General features: G+C 43.7%; 2 protein-coding genes and 1 long non-coding RNA gene across 3 annotated transcripts in view; 2 read left to right on the plus strand and 1 right to left on the minus strand.

Moving 5' to 3' along the window:
• The window catches only part of LOC119159979 (uncharacterized), a 57941-nt gene that overhangs the window by 17289 nt on the left and 18190 nt on the right, over positions 1-22462 (minus strand). The gene's annotated exons all lie outside the window — the stretch shown is intronic.
• Positions 1671-22303, plus strand: LOC142803856 (uncharacterized). Its single transcript, XR_012894333.1, has 4 exons — positions 1671-1826; positions 4350-4498; positions 12967-13071; positions 22165-22303. It is a non-coding gene; the product is annotated as an uncharacterized LOC142803856 (long non-coding RNA).
• On the plus strand, positions 14667-18253 carry LOC119165245 (uncharacterized). Its single transcript, XM_037417430.2, has 3 exons — positions 14667-15007; positions 15401-15494; positions 15766-18253. Exons 1-3 carry the CDS (start codon positions 14855-14857, stop codon positions 18159-18161), a joined length of 2643 nt encoding a protein of 880 aa, XP_037273327.2. The 5' UTR covers positions 14667-14854; the 3' UTR covers positions 18162-18253.

The following is a 22462-nucleotide window of genomic DNA, read 5'->3' on the forward strand; positions in this document are numbered from 1 at the left end:
ACTAGTTCCGCACACACCAAATTTAGTATCGCGGGAAGTGAATAGACGACGAAGGTAAACGACACGTCCAAACCTGATAATCATAATGTGCGTTTCATGTAAAGCATGGCAACATGCTACGCTCTTAGCGTTCTCGTGGCGTTTCACTAGTTCCACATATACCAAATTTGGTATTACGGGACGCGAATGGACGATGAATGTAAATAACACGTCCAAGGATGATAATCATGATATGAATTTCATGTAAAACATATATGCTATGCTCATAGCACGCTCGAAGCCTTTTCGCTAGCTTCATATGTACCAAATTTGATGTCAGGTGACGTAAATAGATGACGAAGGTAAATAAAACGTCGAAACATGAGAATCATTACATGCAAGTCATGTACGGCATAATTTACCTCCACCACTTAATGTCGTGCTCATTTTAAAGTGACCTATCACCCTTCCTGATTCGTGCTTCGCACATCATCGATTCTCACTGTACGTGAGATTTGCCAAATTTTACCTTCTGTTTGGATGCAAAACAACGTTGCTACTGGATACATTCCTTCCGGCTTCGGCATAGTCGACCACCGAATACGCTCGCGATGCTATTTCTAACGCTGACCACACTTGTCAGCTTGCCCACAACAGAGTAATGGCTTTCTACAAACCTGGAATCACCTTTACGACGAGTGTAAAAGCAAAGAACGATTTCCAGTGGGTTCTCGCGTTCTTCATTGCTCCCCAATGGGAACCGTCAGCCTTTCAGAGAAGCTACTTTATCGTCTCACAGGTACATACCACGTGCTTCGACAAGTAACAACGTTACGCACAAAATAATCCCGGATCACCCACAATGTTGTGGCCTCTGTTATCTCGTGACTGGTTCCCGTAGCTCACGTGCTATACCGTCCCCTTCTAATGTGGCCCCATAGACGCGCCAGGCGGGTGCTTTTGCCGTCGGCAATTGTGTTGCGTAGTTTCACTGACATTATCCGTGTATAGTGGAAAATACTCGAGAGGGCATCTAGTGGGAAGTAGAAAAGGTTGAATGTGCTCTACTGTGGCTTGAGATTGACAATGCTATCGTCACGTAACATTATAAACTACAGGGCGGACAATAGTGCGCTCATGTCCCCGTATATTTGATTACTGGGCAATAAAAACATTAAAATTGTGGCCTAATGAACGTTATTCTCTAGCTATACGCATAACCTGGAATTGCCTGTGTTTTCGCCCTTATTTCTCTCTTTTTTTTATTTCTCTTCCATCAAAAATAAGACAATGTGTCTTTCACTTGAAGCAAATAAAATAGAACTAAGTTAAATAGTTTGTTAATGAAACAGTTTGCAGTCAACACGAACATCGGCCACTTGGGCTGTCTACGATATGTGTTCGCCTAAATAGACACAAAAAACACTTCATAATAGCATTTGAGGGTTTCTTCACAGTGAGTGAAGCTAAACAAATGAACATTACCACCAGATCTTTGAAAGCACAAGTGTCAATGGGGAGATGTAGTACAATACATCCAGTTTCATTGTCATTTGCCACTTACCTCATTTAGTGATGCTCTTTGTGATAGTACTATTGAAGATCAAGTGAATTAACTTCCAGATTTCAGATACTGAGTTTTACTTTTGCTAAGGAACCAACTCTTGGGCAGCATATTAAAGTCACTGCATATAATGTATCCGGTTCGTAAAGCAGCCAACTCGAGTACAAAGAACATAGCCCAGACACTCCTTGATAATATAGTCATTATCAGTAGAAAGGTATTCATGGAATGATGGCTGGTTGGGTTTGTCTTATTTGCCTTGCGTTACTGGTTGCCATCGCATGTACGTATTTTATCAATTATGCAAGTGTTATAAGAACTGTGTGACATTACCTCTTGTACTGGCACAACAGAAATTCATGAGAAGCAAGTAGTCACTGTAGGAAGATAAACAGCATGTGTGACCATGGGTTTTTTTTAACGGGCTTACAGAGATACATAGAAAGGCCGTCATTGTCCTGGGTCTGCTTTTCAGTTCTGTATTGAGAGGGTTTGTTTCATCAGTTTCTATTCATTCGATCAGGTTGGTTCTGTCGCCAGACTGGACCACGCACTTTGTTTATTTTGAAGGTGCAGAAAAAAAATGAAAATTTCATACAAATATTCAGAAACATGGCCACGTAGACAAGAGAGCCTGGTTTGTGTGATCTGCTGCAATGAGCGGCACTTACTTCTGTTCTATTTTCACATTCTGAATGTTGTGATCTGATTTTGGGTGCTCTGATCCGTCGTATAGGAGATTTAAACTACCTTCTTAAATTGTACCTTATTGTGATGATACCAGAACTTTAGTAAGTGGTAGAAGTGGTATTCTTTATCGTGAATGTGAATTCCGAATGCCCACCTATAATATTTTTTCTGAGTAGAGCTATGAACTCTCTTTCGGCCCTCATGGATATATTTGAGAGTGTATAATTTTCTCAAAACAGAATTCGGGTGCCTCTAAAGAGAGTTGTATGCATCTACACGTTACGCTAAGAAAGAGTCAAATCAATATTTTTATCATAAATGCCTATTGCCGAATGTTTTTGCGAAAGTGTAAAAAATGCAATAGCCAAATGAGGAACCACCAAGAATGAAACGCAGTTTTTAGGTAATGAATGCCACCTGAATTTCGCATGAGAAGGTTTCTCTAAATCTATGCTGGACTGGTGCGAAAATGTATTTGAGTCGCGAAAGTTCACCAGATTCTTGTAAATCATATGTTCGGGCGGTTCGCCGGCAGTAATTACAGCGAGACGAGATGGGAGTTACCACTAAGGTACTCGGCTGCTGACCCGCGGGTCGCGGTATCGAATCCCGGTGGCGCCGGCTGCATTTCCGACGGAGGAGGAAATGTTGTAGGCCCGTGTAGTCAGATTTGAGTGCACGTTAAAGAACCCCCGGTGGTTGAAATTTCCGGAGCCCTCCACTACAGCGTCTCTGATAATCATATGGTGCTTTTGAGACGTTAAACCCCACATATCAATCAATATTCAATCAGATGCGACTTGTCTTCTAAATTTTATTGTATGACTATTTAATGGAACCTTCCTCTCGAGTATCACTTTTTAGGTAGAGTATCTGCGTCCACTTATAGATAAAAGTTTGTTTGTAGGAAAATATAACGAGCGGCCATGTTGTTCCTTAGAACTTTTGCGTTAATAGAATTGTAACCAGATGATAACTGTTGGTTCAATGAATCAATCAGTTTCGCCACTAAGTCCATGTCAAGAACCTATGGAGGTACAACACTACATTCGTATGACAAGTAGAAGGTGGGCGATCATTGCAAGAAAGAAAACGTTTTTCGCTAAGGTTCAGGAAAAGATAGTGGAGTAGAGTTTAATGCACTCAGAGTGTCGCTGAAGCTAACGCTTGAACAAGAGGTATTCGACAACTGCCCCAAGACAGTTCCTGCATTGAAGGCTACTGGACCAGGTGCAGAACCCTTCGCTCTAGCGACAATTTGAATTCAAGAACATTCCCACTGTATTGTGTCCCACATATTAGATAATCACTATCATATGATGCGTAAACGTCACAGCCTATGTCATATGAAGCAAAGAAACGCAAAATAGCAGGAATAAAGTTAAAACTGAGTTAACCATTTTTTGTTGGTGGAATTCATTGAAAATGGCGCACATTACGCATTGTCACGTAGATGTAATGCGAAAGTATCAAAAAGTGCGTGATCTGGAGATAAGTCAGAACAATCCAGCTGAATAATAATAATTATCTGAGTCTCAGGGACACCTTCATTGAAGGTTTTTGGAAAAATTGACCACCTGGAGAAGTTTTCAACCCCCATTTAAATCTCAGTACTTGGGCCTCTCACAATTGGCACACATCGGATTGCGACTGCTGTGGCCGGAATATTCTAGCGCGACAATCGGCTCAGCAGTTGAGCACCGTAACCATAACGCCACTATGGCAGTACACAAGCTGAAATGTGGACAGAAAGGAACTTACTTTGTACTTCTCATAGCTAAGACTCAAAATGTCGCAAACAGTGCATCGTTACTGACAATAAATAAATCGCCTCAGGACGTGCCGTATGCATATGACCTTGTAACCTTGTAAAAACTGAGTGGACCATGCAACTGAGAAATACGATATGCTTCATTTGTTGGAAAAATATTAGGAAATATTCTTGTGGTAGCAAGAATCTTAAAATTTAATTCTAAAGTTATTCACGCATAGAAGCGGTCGAGATATACGGGCAACAATTTTTAATTGCTACACATAACAGTTTATGAATAACCATTTGAACTGAAGAACTCTTTTATGTAGTAGTCCTCTTTGCTAAGCTACTACCTTTCTACAGATGTCAGTGGATACAATCTACCACCTGCACCACCTGGTTGTACACGTGTAACGAGCACAAGTTTTGCCAGAACTCCTCGACGTCCCTTGGACCTTTTTTGCAAAGAAGTTAATAAGCACGCACACCCGAATCGCACATGGATTGCTCTCGTAAGTTTCTAATCTTACTTAAAAATTTTACATTGGTAGGTTTTATGTTTTCGTAGCACAGGCCGGACAAGTGGTGACATATTTCAACAAGCTTTATCCTGAAATGCCATTTGATATTGATTTTTTAGAAGACGTGATTGACTAAAAACAGTTCGTTATAGAGAGGTTTTAACTGTGCGGATGGTAAAATATGGTGTTTCGGATAGACAAACCAATGCATTTCATGTAGAACTTCGTGCTACAGCCATGCGGCTTTTTTGTTATTTCTATGTTAACGGTTCGTTACACTGTCTTGCGCAAACTACACGCGTGTGCTTGGGAATCATCTAGCTTATTCTAGGATCTTTTTATAAAGCCACTTGTTACACGTAATCAGTTGAGTTTATTCTGAAACTAACCTGATCACCAACGGTAATGCTGAAATCGATGCCAAAAATATAAAAGGGCTGACGCGCTTTATTTACTGATCGCCAACACTTTTTCATTGATGTCAGTGTATAGCGTGTAATATTTGTGTACCATGTTTTCCTAATTATAGAGAGTAAAGGCGTAGCTAAGGAGCGAAGAGTACTTACACTGCTGCGCACGAGGTATCATGACTGTTAAGATCAACTCAGCTTCTGTGACTAGCATTTGCACCTATAAGGAGACATCGATGGCGTCATGCGTTTGACTCCAAGGTGTTCACTGTTCTCCTCTACTTCAGCGTAACATCAAAGAATTCAAGCGCAGTCTAGGGGAAAGCCTAGCAGAAAACTTTCAAGGATGTGTAGTGGCTGCTTCAAACCTTTCGGAACGTCAACGAGTGACACATTTGCGACAATTACCCTGCAATGATGCATTCTTATCAGTCACCTAACTCACCAAACCTCATTAGGAATTCGCAGGGTCTTCTTTAGCGTGGTAGAAGTTTCTGAAACATTAGACAAAGTCACATTGTAAACAAATGAGCACGTAAATTTTCGGACGCTTATGTAATGACGCTAGCAATTGTAGCGTTCTTTGGCATATCTCGAGACGCGGAAAAACGGCACTTAAAAATTGGCAGATCGCACGTACAGTGGGAACCAATGATATGCGAAGCACGAATGGGGAAGTTTGACATTCCACTTTCAAATTACCACAACATTACAAGGTGGAGGTAAATTACGCCATACACGGCTTCCGTGTCATGATTATCATGTTTAGATGTGTTGTTCACCTTCGTCATCTATTCACGTCACGTGATGCCAAATTTAGTATATTTAGAGCTAGCGCAATGGTCGCAAGCATGGTATGAGCGTGGTATGTTGTCATGTTCTTACATGACACGTGTTTCACAATTATTATGTTTGCACCAGTCATATACCTTAGTCATCCATTTGCGCTACGTAACACCAAATTTGGTATATGTGGAGCTGGCGAAAGGTCCTCGAGTGCATCATGAAGGGCCAAATATACTCCGACGTAACGTTGACGCTATCGCACGCCGGGCACAGCGACGCTATACGTTAGCGAAACGCGAGCACTTTTAGTCTGACGCCAAGCGCGACCGGCGCGACCATCGTCCGGCGGCGCAGCCGGACGGCAACCGGCGAGAAATGCGACATGATGCATTTGGAGCCAATGCGTTACCCAGAAAGCACTGCGTCTGCCTCTTTTCGAGGCGGAGGGATGCCGGACGTGCTGAAATGAGCATAGGTCAAAGCAACACAGCGCGCGCCTGCGAGTATTTGGCAGGACCAGCGCCTGACGTCGAAACGCCGGCGTGACGCGATGAAACGAAAGCCGGCGTGCTCGCGCTGGCTCACGTTGAAGTGTATTGGCGCCTAGACTGTGGCATGTCATGTTCTCACATGACACGCATCTCATAATTATCATGTTTGCACCAGTCACACACCTTCGTCATTCATGGACGTCACGTAATACCAAATTTGGCATATGTGAAGCTATCGAAATGGCCACGAGCGCATCATGGGTGTAGCATGTAGTCTTGTTACATGACACGCATGTCTTTATTATCATGTTTGAATGTGTCATTTAACTATGATGCCCGTTTGCGTCATGTAATACCAAGTTTGGTACATGTGAAGCTAGCGAAACGGCCGCAAGCGCATCAAGAGCGTGGCATGTAGTCATGTTGTTATGACACGCATGCCATGATTTTCAAGTTAGGATCGTTCGCCTGCGTTCGCCATGCAGTCATGTCATACCACACCAGTTTGGCAAGATGTCATGTGAATAAAATCACCGCAAGAGCAGCCGGACCATGAAATGCAAATCATCATCATGACACACACGTAATGATTTTCGTGTTATGCTCGTCATATAGTCAAGTTATGCCATACCAAGTTTTGTATCGATACAATTATCGAGGCGGCCAGGAGAGCTAAAAGTCGTAGGCGGATAGATAGATAGATAGATAGATAGATAGATAGATAGATAGATAGATAGATAGATAGATAGATAGATAGATAGATAGATAGATAGATAGATAGATAGATAGATAGATGGATAGATGGATAGATGGATAGATAGATAGATAGATAGATAGATAGATAGATAGATAGATAGATAGATAGATAGATAGATAGATAGATAGATAGATAGATAGATAGATAGATAGATAGATAGATAGATAGATAGATAGATAGATAGATAGATAGATCTGTCTATCTAACCACAATGTCGTTAAAAAGCAGTGTGGGGTCGGCGCCACACAAACGACAAAATTGTGAATAACCCATTCTCTCAAATGGGACGAGTTATATGTGAAAGTCGCAGAGACGAGAGTGACACTTGTGTGTCGGCAATTTTTGAAAAGATACGTCGGAAACATCTCTGTAAGCGTGTGATACAGGCGTTCAGTAAGACCATTATTTTTCTTATAAGCATCATGCAGCCCGGGTTTTGTGCCACAATATTGGTAGATGTCGTTGACTACAATTGAAAGAAACAGCAGCAACAGTCCGTAAAAACCCCACTGTGTGCGCCGTGGATGGAGGGGCACACTGATGCCGTGAATAAGATCCGTACCTTAGGCAGCTGGTTCGCATGAAGTTTGCTATGAATTCGCGTGTCGCGTAATGTGCAGCTATTGTGACACAACGCGGTATATTGATTCTGGGGAGTGAATGTGTCCAGCGGATAGCCAAAGAGAATTTTTCCAGCATTAATTGCCCAAAGTGGAAATGAAGAGAATTAGAATGCACTAAATGTTGCGGGCTAACGGGTTAGGCGAGAAGTATACCTAGGGATGAATTTACAAGAAAAAAAATGATATTGCTGATGGCAGCACACAGGTCATAGAAGCGAGTTTAGTAAACATTTAACAAATAGATTTCAAAAGCCGCCACAGAGCTACTTCTATGCTTGAACCTCATTTGCAAGATGACCTCATACAGCCGTCATGTCGGGAAGGGAATCACGTTAATTATGCAATAAAGCGTGGATGAAGGTGTAATAACAATTACTCATCACACAATGCTAAGCGCGCCACGTCTCTACCGTCTCATGCTCCCCAATCACTGAAATGTGCTCAGCCTTAATTCGTCATTGTTGTCAGACACAAGAAACATCAAGAAAGTGGACATAATACCTTACAAGTGTGTAGCGGGTACCTTGCATCCGCAAAATGACGAATATTGACGTTGTGGGTACTGTCATACTACAACAAAAAATATGAATAATGAGTAATCAAAAGAATGAAAAAGTGCAGTTAATAAATTTGTAGTACCAACCAGAGAGACTTACAGTACAATGGTTCTCATTGTCGCGTTGAAAGATCGAATGCTTGTAGCACACGGCCTGGCCATGCGCGCATCAACTATGTGAAGTGTCCTCTACAACCATATATGGTTCAGTGCAGGTTGCACCACGGTTGAAATGGGAGTGTGAAAGAGATGAGGAGCGAGGAGGAACCGAGGCAGCGGAAGAGAATTTCATTCTTTACTAATTTTCAGTGGGTTACCCGCAACACTTTCCATACCCCCAATCCCCGGCTACGCCAGGGCCTCTGAGACCCCTGATTTTATTCGTCGACGAGAAGACTTCGTTATCTTCTCTATTAGGTTTCGTAATTCTATTAGTGTTCTTTTCTTTTTTTATGTGACATGCACCCTACATATGATGTGCAAGGCAAAATTGCAGCTGGAGCTCCTTGTGGAACCATTGTGGAACTCCATAAGCCTGAAGAATTTAGTAAGCTGTGCTTTTTTATCACGCATTAAGTTCTATAGCTAATTAAGGGTGCACTTGCAAAAAAAGGAGATCTATTTAATAAATTGACGATCTTCTAGTCCGAAACTTCTGTAGCCTCCAGACGGCGAAGCGTTGTATTCAGAAGACATCACCTTATTTTAAAAGGCAAGTGAATGGCCCCAGTTGTCTTCACTCATTTGATCACAGTGACAAAGCCTGCCGGTAGCACTGTGACAGAGCCCTGTTTCATTATTTTATTGCGATAGCAATTATATGGACACTAACAGCTGCGTTGGCATCAATAGCACGCCGTATATATATATATATATATATATATATATATATATATATATATATATATATATATATATATATATATATATATATATAAGGGAAACAAGTGTATACTTAAGGGCTCGTTTTTCGTGTTTGGACACAATACAAATGAGTTGTAACAGACAATAATGCCAAATAAAGTATAGGGGAAGTTATTAGGCCAATTGTAATGTGAACGTGAGGAAAGAAAAGTGGATGAGAAGATAACTTGCCATGGGCCGGATCCAAACCTGCGACCATCGAATGACACGTTCGATTTTCTACCACTGAGCTACCATGACAGCTATCCCCTCCGCCACGTTATTGGGTATCGAGGTGAATTTAAACGTGGGAATGTCAGTCAGCGCCACCAGTAGCCATTGCGGTGAGTGTGGCACACTCTTTATGAGCCTGTTTGGCGTCATGTAGCACGTGAACTTATTACGAGCTGGCAGCTGACCAATAGTCCCTCGTATACAACCTATAAGCACCAAGTCTGCCAAGACGTGACCCTCGTTAATGAATAAGGGAAACAAGTATATACTTAAGGGCTCGTTTTTCATATTTAGACACAATACTAATGAGATCTAACAGACAAGAGAAAAGACAGAGAGAAAGAAGAACAAGAGGAAAAAGAAAGGCAGGAATTTTAACCAGTCTGGAATGACCGATATGCTACCCCACACTGGGGAGAAGGATTTGGGAGTTTGAAAGATGGAAAAAGAGAGAGAGATGAGAGCACGCAGTCGCGTTGGGCTCACAAATGCTGATGACGTCGAACACATTTACTCGCACTAACTGACGAAAGTCCAAAAAGACGCGGTTTTAGTCTACTGGCGTTCCTCTGAGTGATGGATGCTTCCTTCTTTTCTCAGAAATAATGGCAATCGTTAGCCATATTTCTACTCAAGTGATTCAAGTACCAGCACTTTGAGAGCGCTTAGAGCAGACGTTGTCCCCATGTCCAACAATATCTCAGGATGGGATTCATGAGAGAACGAAGCATGTTTATGACTATACCATCTTTTTTATGTGCTTCATCAGTGGTTGGTGAAGATCCTGAGTGGGCGTGGTCTTGTGACGTTATATGGTTAGCGGACGACTTGGAAGAATGGGTCATTCCTCTGGAGCGATATTTCTTCCCGCACACTTCGTTGAATTTGTCGGTCCTGTTGCGGCTTGACCGAATGGTGCACCAGTAGAGGTGGCGCTGTCGTTTCGAGCTTGTGCAGTCTTTGAGGTCGAAGTATGTCGCCGACGCCGCTGCCGACGCCGGACTGTTTCGGCAGCATCCCTGTGGGTCGAATTGTCTCTGACCATTTTCTTAAGCACCGTGCGCTCCTTTTGAATTTGAGTGCAGTCTTTAGATGAGGCAGCGTGTCAGTCATTACAGTTACCGCATTGAAGAAATGTAAATTGACACGCGTCTTCCGAATGGGGTTCTGCGCACCGGTACCACCGTAACGAGTTCAGGCCTACGCCCTTGACGGGACCGAATTCAAAGCAATGGTGGCATTGAAGTGGCTTTTGCACAAAAGGCCGATCAGGATGTCGAAAATGTCTCACTTTGACATGGGATCGTGTGCAATCGTCTTTGAAGACCAGTTTCAGGCAGCATGACTTCCAAGGGCGGTGTATCTGAGTAATGACAATACTCTCATTTGCCGGGTTTCATGAGAGTAGGCAAGTCAGTGTCGGGAATCGCAATGTCTACATCGTATATCACACCAGCCATAGATGCGTTGTCAATTGATATAAAGGAGCGCACTTTGATGCCGCCTAGCTCAGTCACTTTTTTGAGAGGTCCAAGCGCATTCACGTGGAATACGTCTATGGCGAGTATATATTTTCGCGTATTTACTCTGATGTCCTTGATTTCATTAGGCACCACTCATTCCAAAAAAAGCGGAGAGAGCTTGCCTGTTCAGCAGTCGCACGTTTCCTGAGAACTGTTCTGGCATGAGGATGATGACGTGTTGCCAGCGTTCATGCCTTGACTTCATAGTCGCTGTACTCGCAGAAGTGTGCGAGGCTGCGTTGACAACCTTCCTCTTCGCCCTCTTGCTCCAGACGGGAATGAAATTATCGTCCGATGAGTCGTCTTCCTGGGCGGCTGAGTACAGCTCTGTGTCCTCACTGTCCCTTTGTGAAGTTGCTCTCTTCCTCGCGGTGGTCGGCCGAGATGACTGCTGGCCAAACGGTCCTTTGGAAGGCCCTGCGTCCATGGCCACAGTACGTGGAGCCGAGGCACCAGTTACATTACAATAGGCCTAATAACTTTTCCTATACTTTCTTTGGCATTATTGTCTGTTATATCTCATTAGTATTGTGTCTAAGCACAAAAAACGTGCCCTTAAGTATACACTTTTTGCCCTTATTCATTAACGAGGGTCTCTTATTGGCAGACTTGGTGCCTTTAGGTTGTATACGAGGGATTATTGGTCAGCTGCCAGCTCGTAATAAGTTCACGTGCTACATGATGCCAAAGAGGCTCATAAAGAGTGTGCCACACTCGCCGCCATGGCTACTGGTGGCGCTGACTGACACTCCCACGTTTAAATTCACCTAGATACCCAATAACGTGGCTGAGTGGATAGCTGTCATGGTAGCTCAGTGGTAGAGCATCAAACGCGTTATTCGAAGGTTGCGGGTTCAGATCCTGCCCACGGCAAGCTATCTTTTAATCCACTTTTCTTTCTTCACATTCTCATTACAATTAGCCTAATAACTTCCGCTATACTTTTCTGGCATTATTGTCTGTTAGATCTCATATATATATATATATATATATATATATATATATATATATATATATATATATATATATATATATATATATATATATATATATATAAGGGAAAGAAGTGCACACCTAAGGGCTCGTTTTTCCGTGTTTTAACACAATATTAATGAGATCTAACAGACAGTAATGCCAAGTAATGTACAGGGGAAGTTATTGGAACCAATGTAATGTAAATAAGAAGAAAAAAAAGTAGATTAAAAAATAACCAGCCGTGAGCAGGAATCGAACCTACGACATTCGAATAACGCGTTCGAGCATCGAACACGTTATTCAAAGGTCGTAGGTTCAATTCAATTCCTGCTCACGGCTGGTTATTTTTTCATCCGCTATGTATATATATATATATATATATATATATATATATATATATATATATATATATATATATATATATATATATATATATATATATATATATATATATATATTGAAAACGCAAGAAAGAAAAAAATTCGAGAAAAAATTGTCCGGCGTGTGGAACCAAACGTGAGGCCTCAGCGTCGTGAATGCGAGGCGTTAACAACTGAGTCACCGAGAGGTATCTCCTTCAAAATTTAAACGGCAAGCTATTCATATATACCACTTACCGCTGTTGACGGGTATCTCGGGGGGGACTGTCATGTTTTCAGCATTATCAGAACAATGGCCCAACGAGCGTGCGGCAACTCTCATATCTCGCGCGTACTTTGGGCCCCTGAGATGAGGGGAGTGGATGATCTTTCGCGCGCCCTTGTCTCCCAGTGGGGAGGATCATACGTCTTGGCTGGCATTGGCCTTGCACTAGAACAATTCTGTTGTAGTCACTGGGCCCACAAAGATCACTGCAATCATTGCACAGCCTCCGTTTTCGAAAAGGGCGCGCTTTTCAGACACATGCAGCGAATTAACAACTGATACGCTTATTCGCGTTCATCTTTACCTATTAGTACGTTTCGAGTGTCTTTTGTGCGTGAGAAACGCGAGGCACGTTTCAATCTGTTTGCCATTCTGCGCGTGGCCTTCCAATTGATTGTTATCGCGTTCAATGCTCTGCATTTGCGGCAAAGCTGTGACTTTTTATTAATCAAGCGTGATATTTTCAGCGTTCTCTTTGTGCAATGTTTGAACATAGCATACGTTGGTACTTCTGTGTGCCAATTTTGTCAAATTTAAATACATTTAAACTTTATAGAATTTCCAGAAGCCACAGTGCACATTATGCTGTGCTGGGAAAAATAGTGCAGGGAATATACACTACAATATATCCAAATTGTCTACAACTTCATGTGCGCGTCTGGTAAGTGCAATATATTTTCAATTTGAAAAATGGTAACGATGTCAATAACTGATGTGCATTCATTGACTACTAGAGCTCTTTTGTTGCGACGCACTTCTGTAAGTTCTTCTTAAATTTCTTGCATTCTAACGAACCTATACGCTGATAGCGCACCACGTTTATTGAGAACACAGCAAAGTCGGTAGATGGTGCAGAGCAAACTCTGGCATAAACGCCGTACGTTTATTCATTACCAAAATTTTCAGATTTCAAACTTGCACACAGTCCACAATGAAGAAACAAGCGTGTTTGGCAGTGGCGTAGCGATAATTTTTTTTTGATGAGGTACACACATTCTTTGGGAATATTCACGCATGTATTTGTGTACGTGTTTATACAAACTTGCGAAATCAAAGCTTTTTGGGGGTGATGATCACATCAGCTTAATTTGAAAATTCAGAACACAACGACTTGCATAGAACACTAGCATACGCGAGAAATATTCACGCAAAAACGCAGCAAATTTTCTAAAGCGCTTGCCTAATGTAAACTAAACAATACTAAGACCGAATAGTGACAACAATGCACACACTCAAAATAGCCGTGTACTCACCATGAAGAGTAAAGTCGTCACGAGTGGCTTGATTAGAACAAACCATCATAGCGCCTGTCACCTTCTTTCCAATGCGAAATTTTCTGATCTACACCGTTCTCCGTCGCGCGTCATCTGTATCCTTACGGAGGTGATACAATTATGCTTTACCATCATTCCACCGCGATTCCACGCATTGCGGCACAGAACAATGGTTTTCTCCCATCGCTTTTTTTTTGTATCGTTAGCTACACTGGCCTCGCGAGCCAATTTCGTGTGGCACTGGTCTGCGCATGCGCAATGATACTCCGCTGCTGCCACGCACGGCTTGCCGCCAGTGTGCGCGCAATTCGATGCGCTGTGCAGACGATCAGAGGTGTCACGCACCGGAGCCGGCACCTCCTTCGCACTCGGCCGCGGCCGTGCGCGAATCACCGCCGCCGGTGTGCGCATTCCAGAGGAGTGCTGTCATAGCCTTGGTAGACATATGGACGCCGACGCGTGCGCCTTCCCTGTGCAGTCGCCACTTGACACTGTGCTGGAGCCGCTTGATAGCGCCTCTGACTGGCGTTCGCCACTGTGGTACAGCCATGGAGAAGGAACAATAATCAGCTGAACCTTTGCTAACGCTACATATATCCTGACATAACTGAGCTAAGCCACTGCCATTTTTTTGTGGGCTCGCACGTGCGGCATGCCGAGAGTAAAGGAATTATGCAGCCGCTTCTAAACGCGTGCTAAGCAGTAACTTATCCCCTCTCAAGTTTATTCTGTTCACGACTGTACTAGAAACGCGCGTTCTGTGCCATGCCTTAACAATTCAGTTCAGAGCAATGATAGCGTTTATCCGCGGTTTAAGTTACTGCTCAACGCGAGGGGCGCAGCGACCCTGCCATAGGTAAAAGCATTTTTGTCTACTGCTTGGCGCGTGAAGATCGTTGTTTAGTTTTTCTTCGTTGTGCGTCTACTTTTGCATGGCCTGCAGTCACAAACGCCATGGGAAGCAATGACTAAGGTCCCTAGATGAAACTAGGGTGCCTGAATGGTTTCCCTCGCCCGCCGCTCCTTGCAGGGTGGGGACATTGTTTGACGGGGTGCTCGCCGCCGCGACCGGTTTTTCCTGACGGCCGCCGCCATTGCAGATCTCACTTCGCATAGCGACGGGAGCAAAGAAGGAGCTGTGGCCGCTCTGTCATATACTTTTTTAGGGAAATGACTGGGTGCTGCGTGCCCATGTGCACGAACAACTCCAGAAATGGTTGGAAACTCTACCATTTTCCGACAGAGCCCAAAAGAAGGCTGCTATGGATGGTGAAGATTAAGCGAGACAAGTGGCAGCCTACGAAGTCCTCGTGTGTATGCAGTGTGAGTATCCCGACATGTGTTCTTTTCTCGTCGAGAACTTTGAAACTTGTTTTTTTAAATGTGTATACGTGTCTGTGGGTCACTTTGTCGGTGCTGTAAACGCTTCACGTCTAAGTTGCAGTTTTTCTCTCTTTTTTTGCGATCTCTAAAAGTGCAGCTATGGAAACGTGTGGCGCAGCCGCAGTATTTGAAGTTTGTACCAGTTTTTAGTCACTATATGTATAAACAAAATAGGCTGCTTGTTATTAAATTGCGTATTTACAGAAAAGTGTTTTTCATTCGTTTATTGCAAATCACGAAATTCAATAAAAGTTGTGTGGTATACTGTGTCTTTCTAGTAATTCTGTCTAGGCTAAGCTAAGCTAAAATTCATGGTTCATAACGGACTTACAGGCACATTTTGAAGCAAGCCATTTCGAGCAGCACCGAGCTGACCAGTGGATAAAACTGAAGCCGAACGCTGTGCCAACGGTGTTCCCTTTCAGGGGTAAGTTACTGTTTCACTGTGCGTCAAAGATTCTGTATGAACCTAACAGGTGGCAACAGTACAAGGCTAAAATGATTTAGTTTCAAAAATTAGGATGATCCGTGGAATTCCTCGTTTGAGGATATTAAGAAAGTCGGGGTACGTGCCTGCGACCTGAGAAAAGGCATATGTCTGCAACCTATAATACTGCTAAAATCCAGTACAGGCCTGTGATTAGAGCTGGCTACCTTGTAATACTTGCAGCTTGTGACTGTCCTTTTTTGCACTGCAGGCTTGCCTCCACAAAGGAAGGCGCCAAAGGACAGGGCAGGACCTGCTGTGTTGCCTGATGCATGCCAAGAAACACGCGGTGACAACTCTACGGCCATTAATTGTACGCCACTCACAAGTGCACAGGCGAATTTAAATTCACGCACAGACAGTCTTGGCGCACAGCAACCGCAAAGCTGCAATTCTCAGACGCCTGATTCAGTACCGCACATTATGGAAAGGGAAGAAGTTGTGATCTCGGCCGATGCACCTGACGGGGCACGTGAAAACAAGCAGTTAAATAAGCAGCTCTCCGATATGGGCAGAAAATACACTCAGCTACATCAAGTCCATCGGAAAGCCACCTCAACCATTCAAGCACTAAAAAAACAGGTGAAAAAATTGGAAACCAAAATGGAATTATTCGGACAGCGTTTGAAATTCCTCAATGATGACCAGCTGCAGGCTCTTGGGCGCCAGAGTAATAAGGGAAGCACTTGGTCTGCAGAAACAATCAAGCAGGCGCTTCAGATTAAGTTTTCCTGTGGAAAAACTGGTTACCAGACACTAAGAAATCTGGGCTACCCCTTGCCATCCGGAAAAACCCTTGCACGTCGCCTTCAGGGCCTCAAGTTTCTTCCCGGAATTTTGACGGAAGTCATCGATGTTCTCAAAATCAAAGCAGAGAACATGCAAGACATTGAAAAAGACTGTGCTTTGTTCTTGGATGAAATGGAGATTGCTCGCGGGTACGAGCTCGATCGCGCTGAGGATGTGGTGTTGGGGGGGCAAACTATGCCAGAAAATCCAGACGAACCTGCACATCACGCACTAGTGTTCATGGTAGGAGGCCTGAATACGAGATGGAAGCAAGTGATTGCCTACCACTTCACCGGAAGTCATGTAGAGGGTAGTATCCTCAAGGACTACGTCATGAAGATAGTGCAGCTCTGCGCGGAAATCTCTTTAAGAATCCGTGTCGTCACTTGCGACATGGGGGCTTCTAATCGGGCTATGTGGCGCGAGCTCGGATTCTCCAGCCACAGGAATTCCATTACTGTATGTTCAGTGCCTCACCCCTGTCTGGAAGACAAAGAATTGTTTTTCACAGCAGATGCTGCACACGTGCTGAAGAATGTCAAGTCACAGTTGCTTTCATCGGAAGTATTCTTTCTGAGTGATGCAACAGTATGCCAGCACAATCTGCCATCAAAAGAAGTGAACGTGGACCATGTGCGCAGTGTAATTAAGTATGATGCTGAACGAGAGCTGAAAGTCGCCCCGAGGCTCTCAGAGTTACACATTTCGCGAGGCCATTTCACAAAAATGAAAGTGGGAGTTGCTGTCCGCTTCTTCAGGGAAGCTCCTGCAGCGATTCGGTACCTAATTAAAGAGGACGCGATAGAGCCGGAGGCAGAGACAACAGCTTGGTTTCTAGAATTAGTATTCAACTGGTACACGCTAATGTCTTCCCGCCACCCATCAGTTGCTCTCAGCCTTCGAGACATGCGGAGGTACCACGAATCAATTGAGCTACTGAACTCGGCCCTCGAAGTTTTTCAAGGAATGAAGATGGGAAGCAAGGCACAGTGGAAGCCTTCGCAAGCAGGTTTACTAATAACAACAAAAGTCGTTCTTCGTCTCCAAGACATTCTCTTGCGCAGTGAAGGATACGAATTCTTCCTCACGAGCAGAATCTTGCAAGACTGCCTCGAAAATTTGTTTTCGGTGGTGCGCATCAGGAAGCCTGTTCCTAACGCATATGACTTAAAGTGTGCCCTGAAGCTTGTGTGCGTGAGTCAGTTCCTTCATGCACCCGGAACGTCAAGCTACGAAGTCGACGATGCTAAGTACCTCGCCGACATGCTTGCAAAAGGCAAACAAGAGCACGGGGAGGTGGAAGCTGATGTCATTGATGACTCGGAAATTTTGTTCATTGAAGAACTTCAAGAAAACGAATGCAACATCCTTTTCTACATCGGCGGCTTCCTTTTAAAAGGTATGCTGAGTGTTGTAGCGGGATGCGGGCATTGTAATTCTGCCTTGTTAGGCTCAACTGAAAGCGAGCACGCAACTCTGACTATTCTGAAGGAGTACAGGAGTGAAGGTGGCAACCTCACATATCCCAGCAAGGATGTTTTGCTGACACTCAAGTCGTGTGAAGAGCATTTCAGGGGCATCATAAGTTGGAGTGAGGGCTTGCTGCGCTTAAGGTCCCCGTTGAAGGCCGTGACCGATTATTTGAACGAGATGGTGCGCCCTTGCGTAAAGACTTGCTCCGAGCACAGTGACGCCGTAGCAAAACTCCTTATTGCGAATTATGCAAGACTGAGGCTTCGCGTGCATTTGCGCCACGTTAGTTCAAACGGCGTCAATGAACACGGAAGCAAGACGTGCGCTGGGGTAAGCCTTCCGTGACCAGCCGAACTGGACCAGTCACTTATAAATTTTATTATTTTTTCTTTCAGAACACTTATTGTTTGATTAAAATATTTTGAGTTCATTGTGAACTGGCTAACCTCCCTGTCCTTTCTTCATCCTCCTCCTTAAGTTCATAGACATTTTTCTTATTTGTTATACAATATCACATTCTTAGATAAAAACAGCGTTGTGATCTTTAAGCTGACTAAGGTTGTGATCTTTGGAGAATGTTTATGGTAAGTTAATATTATTGCGGTCGAAGCAATACCGACACAGCGTCACAGAGGCAGAATACGAGAGTGATACTTCTCGGATAATTAGATTGCTCGCTTACATATATCTATGGAAAGTAGAAAAACTGAACAGGTATAGGGCATCAAAATCGTTATTACTGCATTTCATCTTGTATTTTCCAATAACTTAGTAAGATTTTTTTCTCAGTGGTCACATAAAAACGAGAGATTCAATTGATGTTTACGCTGTTTCACTATCTCAACCAGCTATAACAGAAAAATAGCTGTGTAACAAATCTGAATCTCATTCCCGCAAGATTATTCAGAGCTGCGAGGGCACGCAAGGCGGGGGAAAAAGCAGGATGAAGTAAGTTCAACGCGTACAATGCGAGCACTACTGAGTGGCTGGCACGCTGCACAGCCACTGAGGAGTGCGGTGAGTTTAGGTAACAGGAAAAGGCGTGCGCTTCATGAATTAATGTAGATTTATCCTGCAAACAGTCTCCAATGACAGACGCACATATTCAGACTGCTTTTTTATAGCGCGAAATACCATTTCTCGCACTAAACTCTTCTCAAACTCTCCTCATACGCGCGCGCAGGCAGTGTGTTTCGTTGGGGTGAGATATGTAATGGCGGACGCTCTAGCAGACGACGCGGTTGTCCCCACCCTGTACGGAGCGGCGGGCGAGGGAAACCATTCAGGCACCCTAGATGAAACAAGTTTCCAAGGTAGCGACACCCTCCCTTTTCCTTCTCGCTTATTTGCCTGAAGCGCCCCCTAGAAGGTTTAAAACTTTCATCCAAAAGCGAATGTTTGGGTTCTGTTGCTACGGTGAATAGATGTAAATGAAACAAAATGGAACGAAATAAGACGTAGAATAAACAGTTACCTTTACGAACATAAACGGCACAACACAAGAGCAAGCGGGATGTGCGTTACTCAATTGGCAACGTTGGGCAGTTCTATACTTTACACCATTAGCCATGGCGTCTCGCGTTGTACATTTTAGTTCCACGGCCGTGGTATTTCGTCCAGTTCTAACTAGTCCACTTCTCCGATTGTGTTTTGTTCGTGCTGTGACACAGTGAACGTGCTTCTTGCTGGATCCTGTAAGTGGCCACAGGGCGCGACGTTGTGACGATTGATTACAACCGGCTTGTGCACACGCAAGAAAAAAAACTACGACCAGACTGGCACGAACACTCGTCCAGCAGCACTGCGATGACGTTTTTTTTTTAAATGTGCCCATTTGGACAATCGTTATGCCAAGTGATTCTGATGCGGTGCTGGGAACTTCCTGAAAAGTGAGAGTTCTACTGGTGAGGTGTCTCGAAGCAGCGCGTTTCGGCTCAAGCGGGAACTGGTCAAGAGTGAAATGTTTCTGAAGGTGCGTTGATTACAACCTACAGCTGTTCTGTATACGTGCATACCCACATGTATTTCTACCAACTAGCATGCACTAGACACGCATTCGACGCGCGCCTGGCGTTTCAATAAAAACCGACAAGTGAACTCACTTCGCAGATCCGCGTCGATATACGTTGACGGAGTTGCACGAAAGCATTCGCGTGAAATGGTTCATAGTTGCACTTAATGGTGCGCTTCATCTCGGAAAGCACGAGGTAAGTTGAAGAGAGTGAAACCATTTTCTGTTGTTTACGGCAACGCAGCATTGCTGAAAAACGCAGATGTTGCATTGAACGAGCATGGCGAAACAATCATTGTCGACTTAGCGCACACCGAAACGCTCCTCGTCTTCAGTTTATGTTCCGGCTACGATTTTGTCTTTGGTCACGGCAAGAATCCGGCTGAAGCCATATGCGCATGCGTACTCGTTTTGAACCTTTTGCATAATAATAAATAACACCACCAGCCATTTGCAAGATCACGTTCAAGTAATGCACCAATTACAGACGCGGATGGCAGAGAAAAACAGGAGTAATCGAGAGAGTGAGGAGGACGGCTCGAGAACAATGAGTGACGCTACCTTGTTTCATCTAGGGACCTTAGCAATGACAGGGTCGCAGCGACAACACGGTGCCGCGGCGGGAGGTGGAAACAGACGCTCTGCGAAGGCCGTAAGACGGAACGCTGGCGTGCCTTTCCAGTCCCGTAGGGTTGAGAGCTGGGCTAGTTGGTGAGACATCATTTAACCATATGGTGTAGTAGCGCAATTTTCACGGGGACGAAGAGGACAAGAACACACGACACTCGCTACACTCGCAACTAATTTTATTTCAGAAGCAGCACATCATATATAACCCATAACCCTAGCGACACAGAAAAGAACTACGAACATTGAATCATTGCCAACAGAAGCTTTTGCGCAGACTCAAGCGATAGTACACGGCAGTTACGCTTACACTTTAAGATGACATAACTAAAAATAGCCCTGGGTAACATCAAATAAAAAAAACAAAAAAATTGCGGGAATTCACACGTGTTTGAAACAAAATTTTGAAACGACAAAAAGGAGAGTATGACACATGCAAACACTGATCTCAATTAAGTCCTTCGAGGTAGTTGGCTTCTCGGTCACTTAACGAAACCGATGACTGACTAATGCATCCTTCTTTTCTTTTTTTAATGTTGAAGGCTTCGACAATTTCTCTGGTTAGTTGGTTTCCATGACGGAAAACTACGGTCGTGTCACTGAACAGTGTTGAGCAGCCACACTGGGAACAGTGTCTATTTATGTGAGAATGAATGTCAGTTCTTAATGATCGCTTGTGTTCTAAAAGTCGGGTGTTCAAACATCGACCCGTCTGGCCGATGTATACCTTTCCACACGTTAGCGGCAAGCAATACACGACTGATAGGCTACACTTAACAAACTTTGTTGTGTGATGTACCGTACAACTACCAGCATTAGTGTTTACTACTATGGAAACTTTACGGTCTAGTTTGGAACATATTTTACTAAGCTTGTTGGGTGCCGAAAAAACTAGTTCTAGGCCATAGCGATTACCTACGTTTTTTAAGTTATGGGCAATCTTGTGCGCATATGGAACTGACACTATGTTCTTCCTGTTTTCATTACTTGTCATTTTTTTATGAAAGTTGTTGCGTACGTGACTAATCAGCTTGTTAGCCGATCTACACAACACGTGTTTTTCGTACCAAGCATTTTTTAGCCTGATAATTTGTTGGTTGAAGCTTTCGCTAATCTTTTCTGGACATGACTTTGTTAAGGCTGCTCTCAAACATGAAAAGGCTATGCCACTCTTTACAACTTTAGAATGTGCCGATCGGTAGCTAAGTAAGGGTTTTTCCGTTCGCGGATTGTATGACCAGCATACATGTTCGTAGTTCGTAGATTCAATGTTCGTAGTTCTTTTCTGTGTCGCTAGGGTTATGGGTTATATATGATGTGCTGCTTCTGAAATAAAATTAGTTGCGAGTGTAGCGAGTGTCGTGTGTTCTTGTCCTCTTCGTCCCCGTGAAAATTGCGCTACTACACCATATGGTTAAATGATCTTTCCAGTCCCGCCGTGCTTTGTTGACGCCGTTTCCAAGCTCGGCTTTTTGGTGGCGAGAGCTTGGGCCGGTCGGTAAACGCTAGAATTACCGACCAGAAATTCGCGTGCCCCTAACAACTACTCACTCCACTATTATTGTCGATGAAACCGTATCAGAACTAAATATATAAACGAGTTCACGTAAAACATCGTGTTCTTCCTGCTTCTTGTTTCTCACGTCAAAAAAATAACTTGGCTTCTTTACAAGAGTATTTTTTAAGTACGACACCGTCTTCCAATTCCAGAAAAAGAAAACTCCAAGCCAGTTGCAACAGCATGAGAAGTGACAAGAACTATTGAACACTACAATTTATAGACTGCTCTTAACAAGCCACACCGCGATAGAGTATTCATAAAATAAAGCTGGTACCTTTCTCTTTGAAATTGTTCTGAGTATTTGTTTATTGTGCTAAGTTAGTACTATCGTTTAGTTATTTAGGATCGAAGCTCCTTAAACCGTGGGCCGGTCCATGCATGTCTTTTTGCGACTGGTTTGTAATCACCTAATTGTGTGACTCACTCAGCAGGCGGCGCTAGTGCCAG

This window comes from Rhipicephalus microplus, chromosome 3 (genome assembly GCF_043290135.1).
Source record: "Rhipicephalus microplus isolate Deutch F79 chromosome 3, USDA_Rmic, whole genome shotgun sequence".
In the NCBI taxonomy this organism is placed as follows: Eukaryota; Metazoa; Arthropoda; class Arachnida; order Ixodida; family Ixodidae; genus Rhipicephalus; species Rhipicephalus microplus.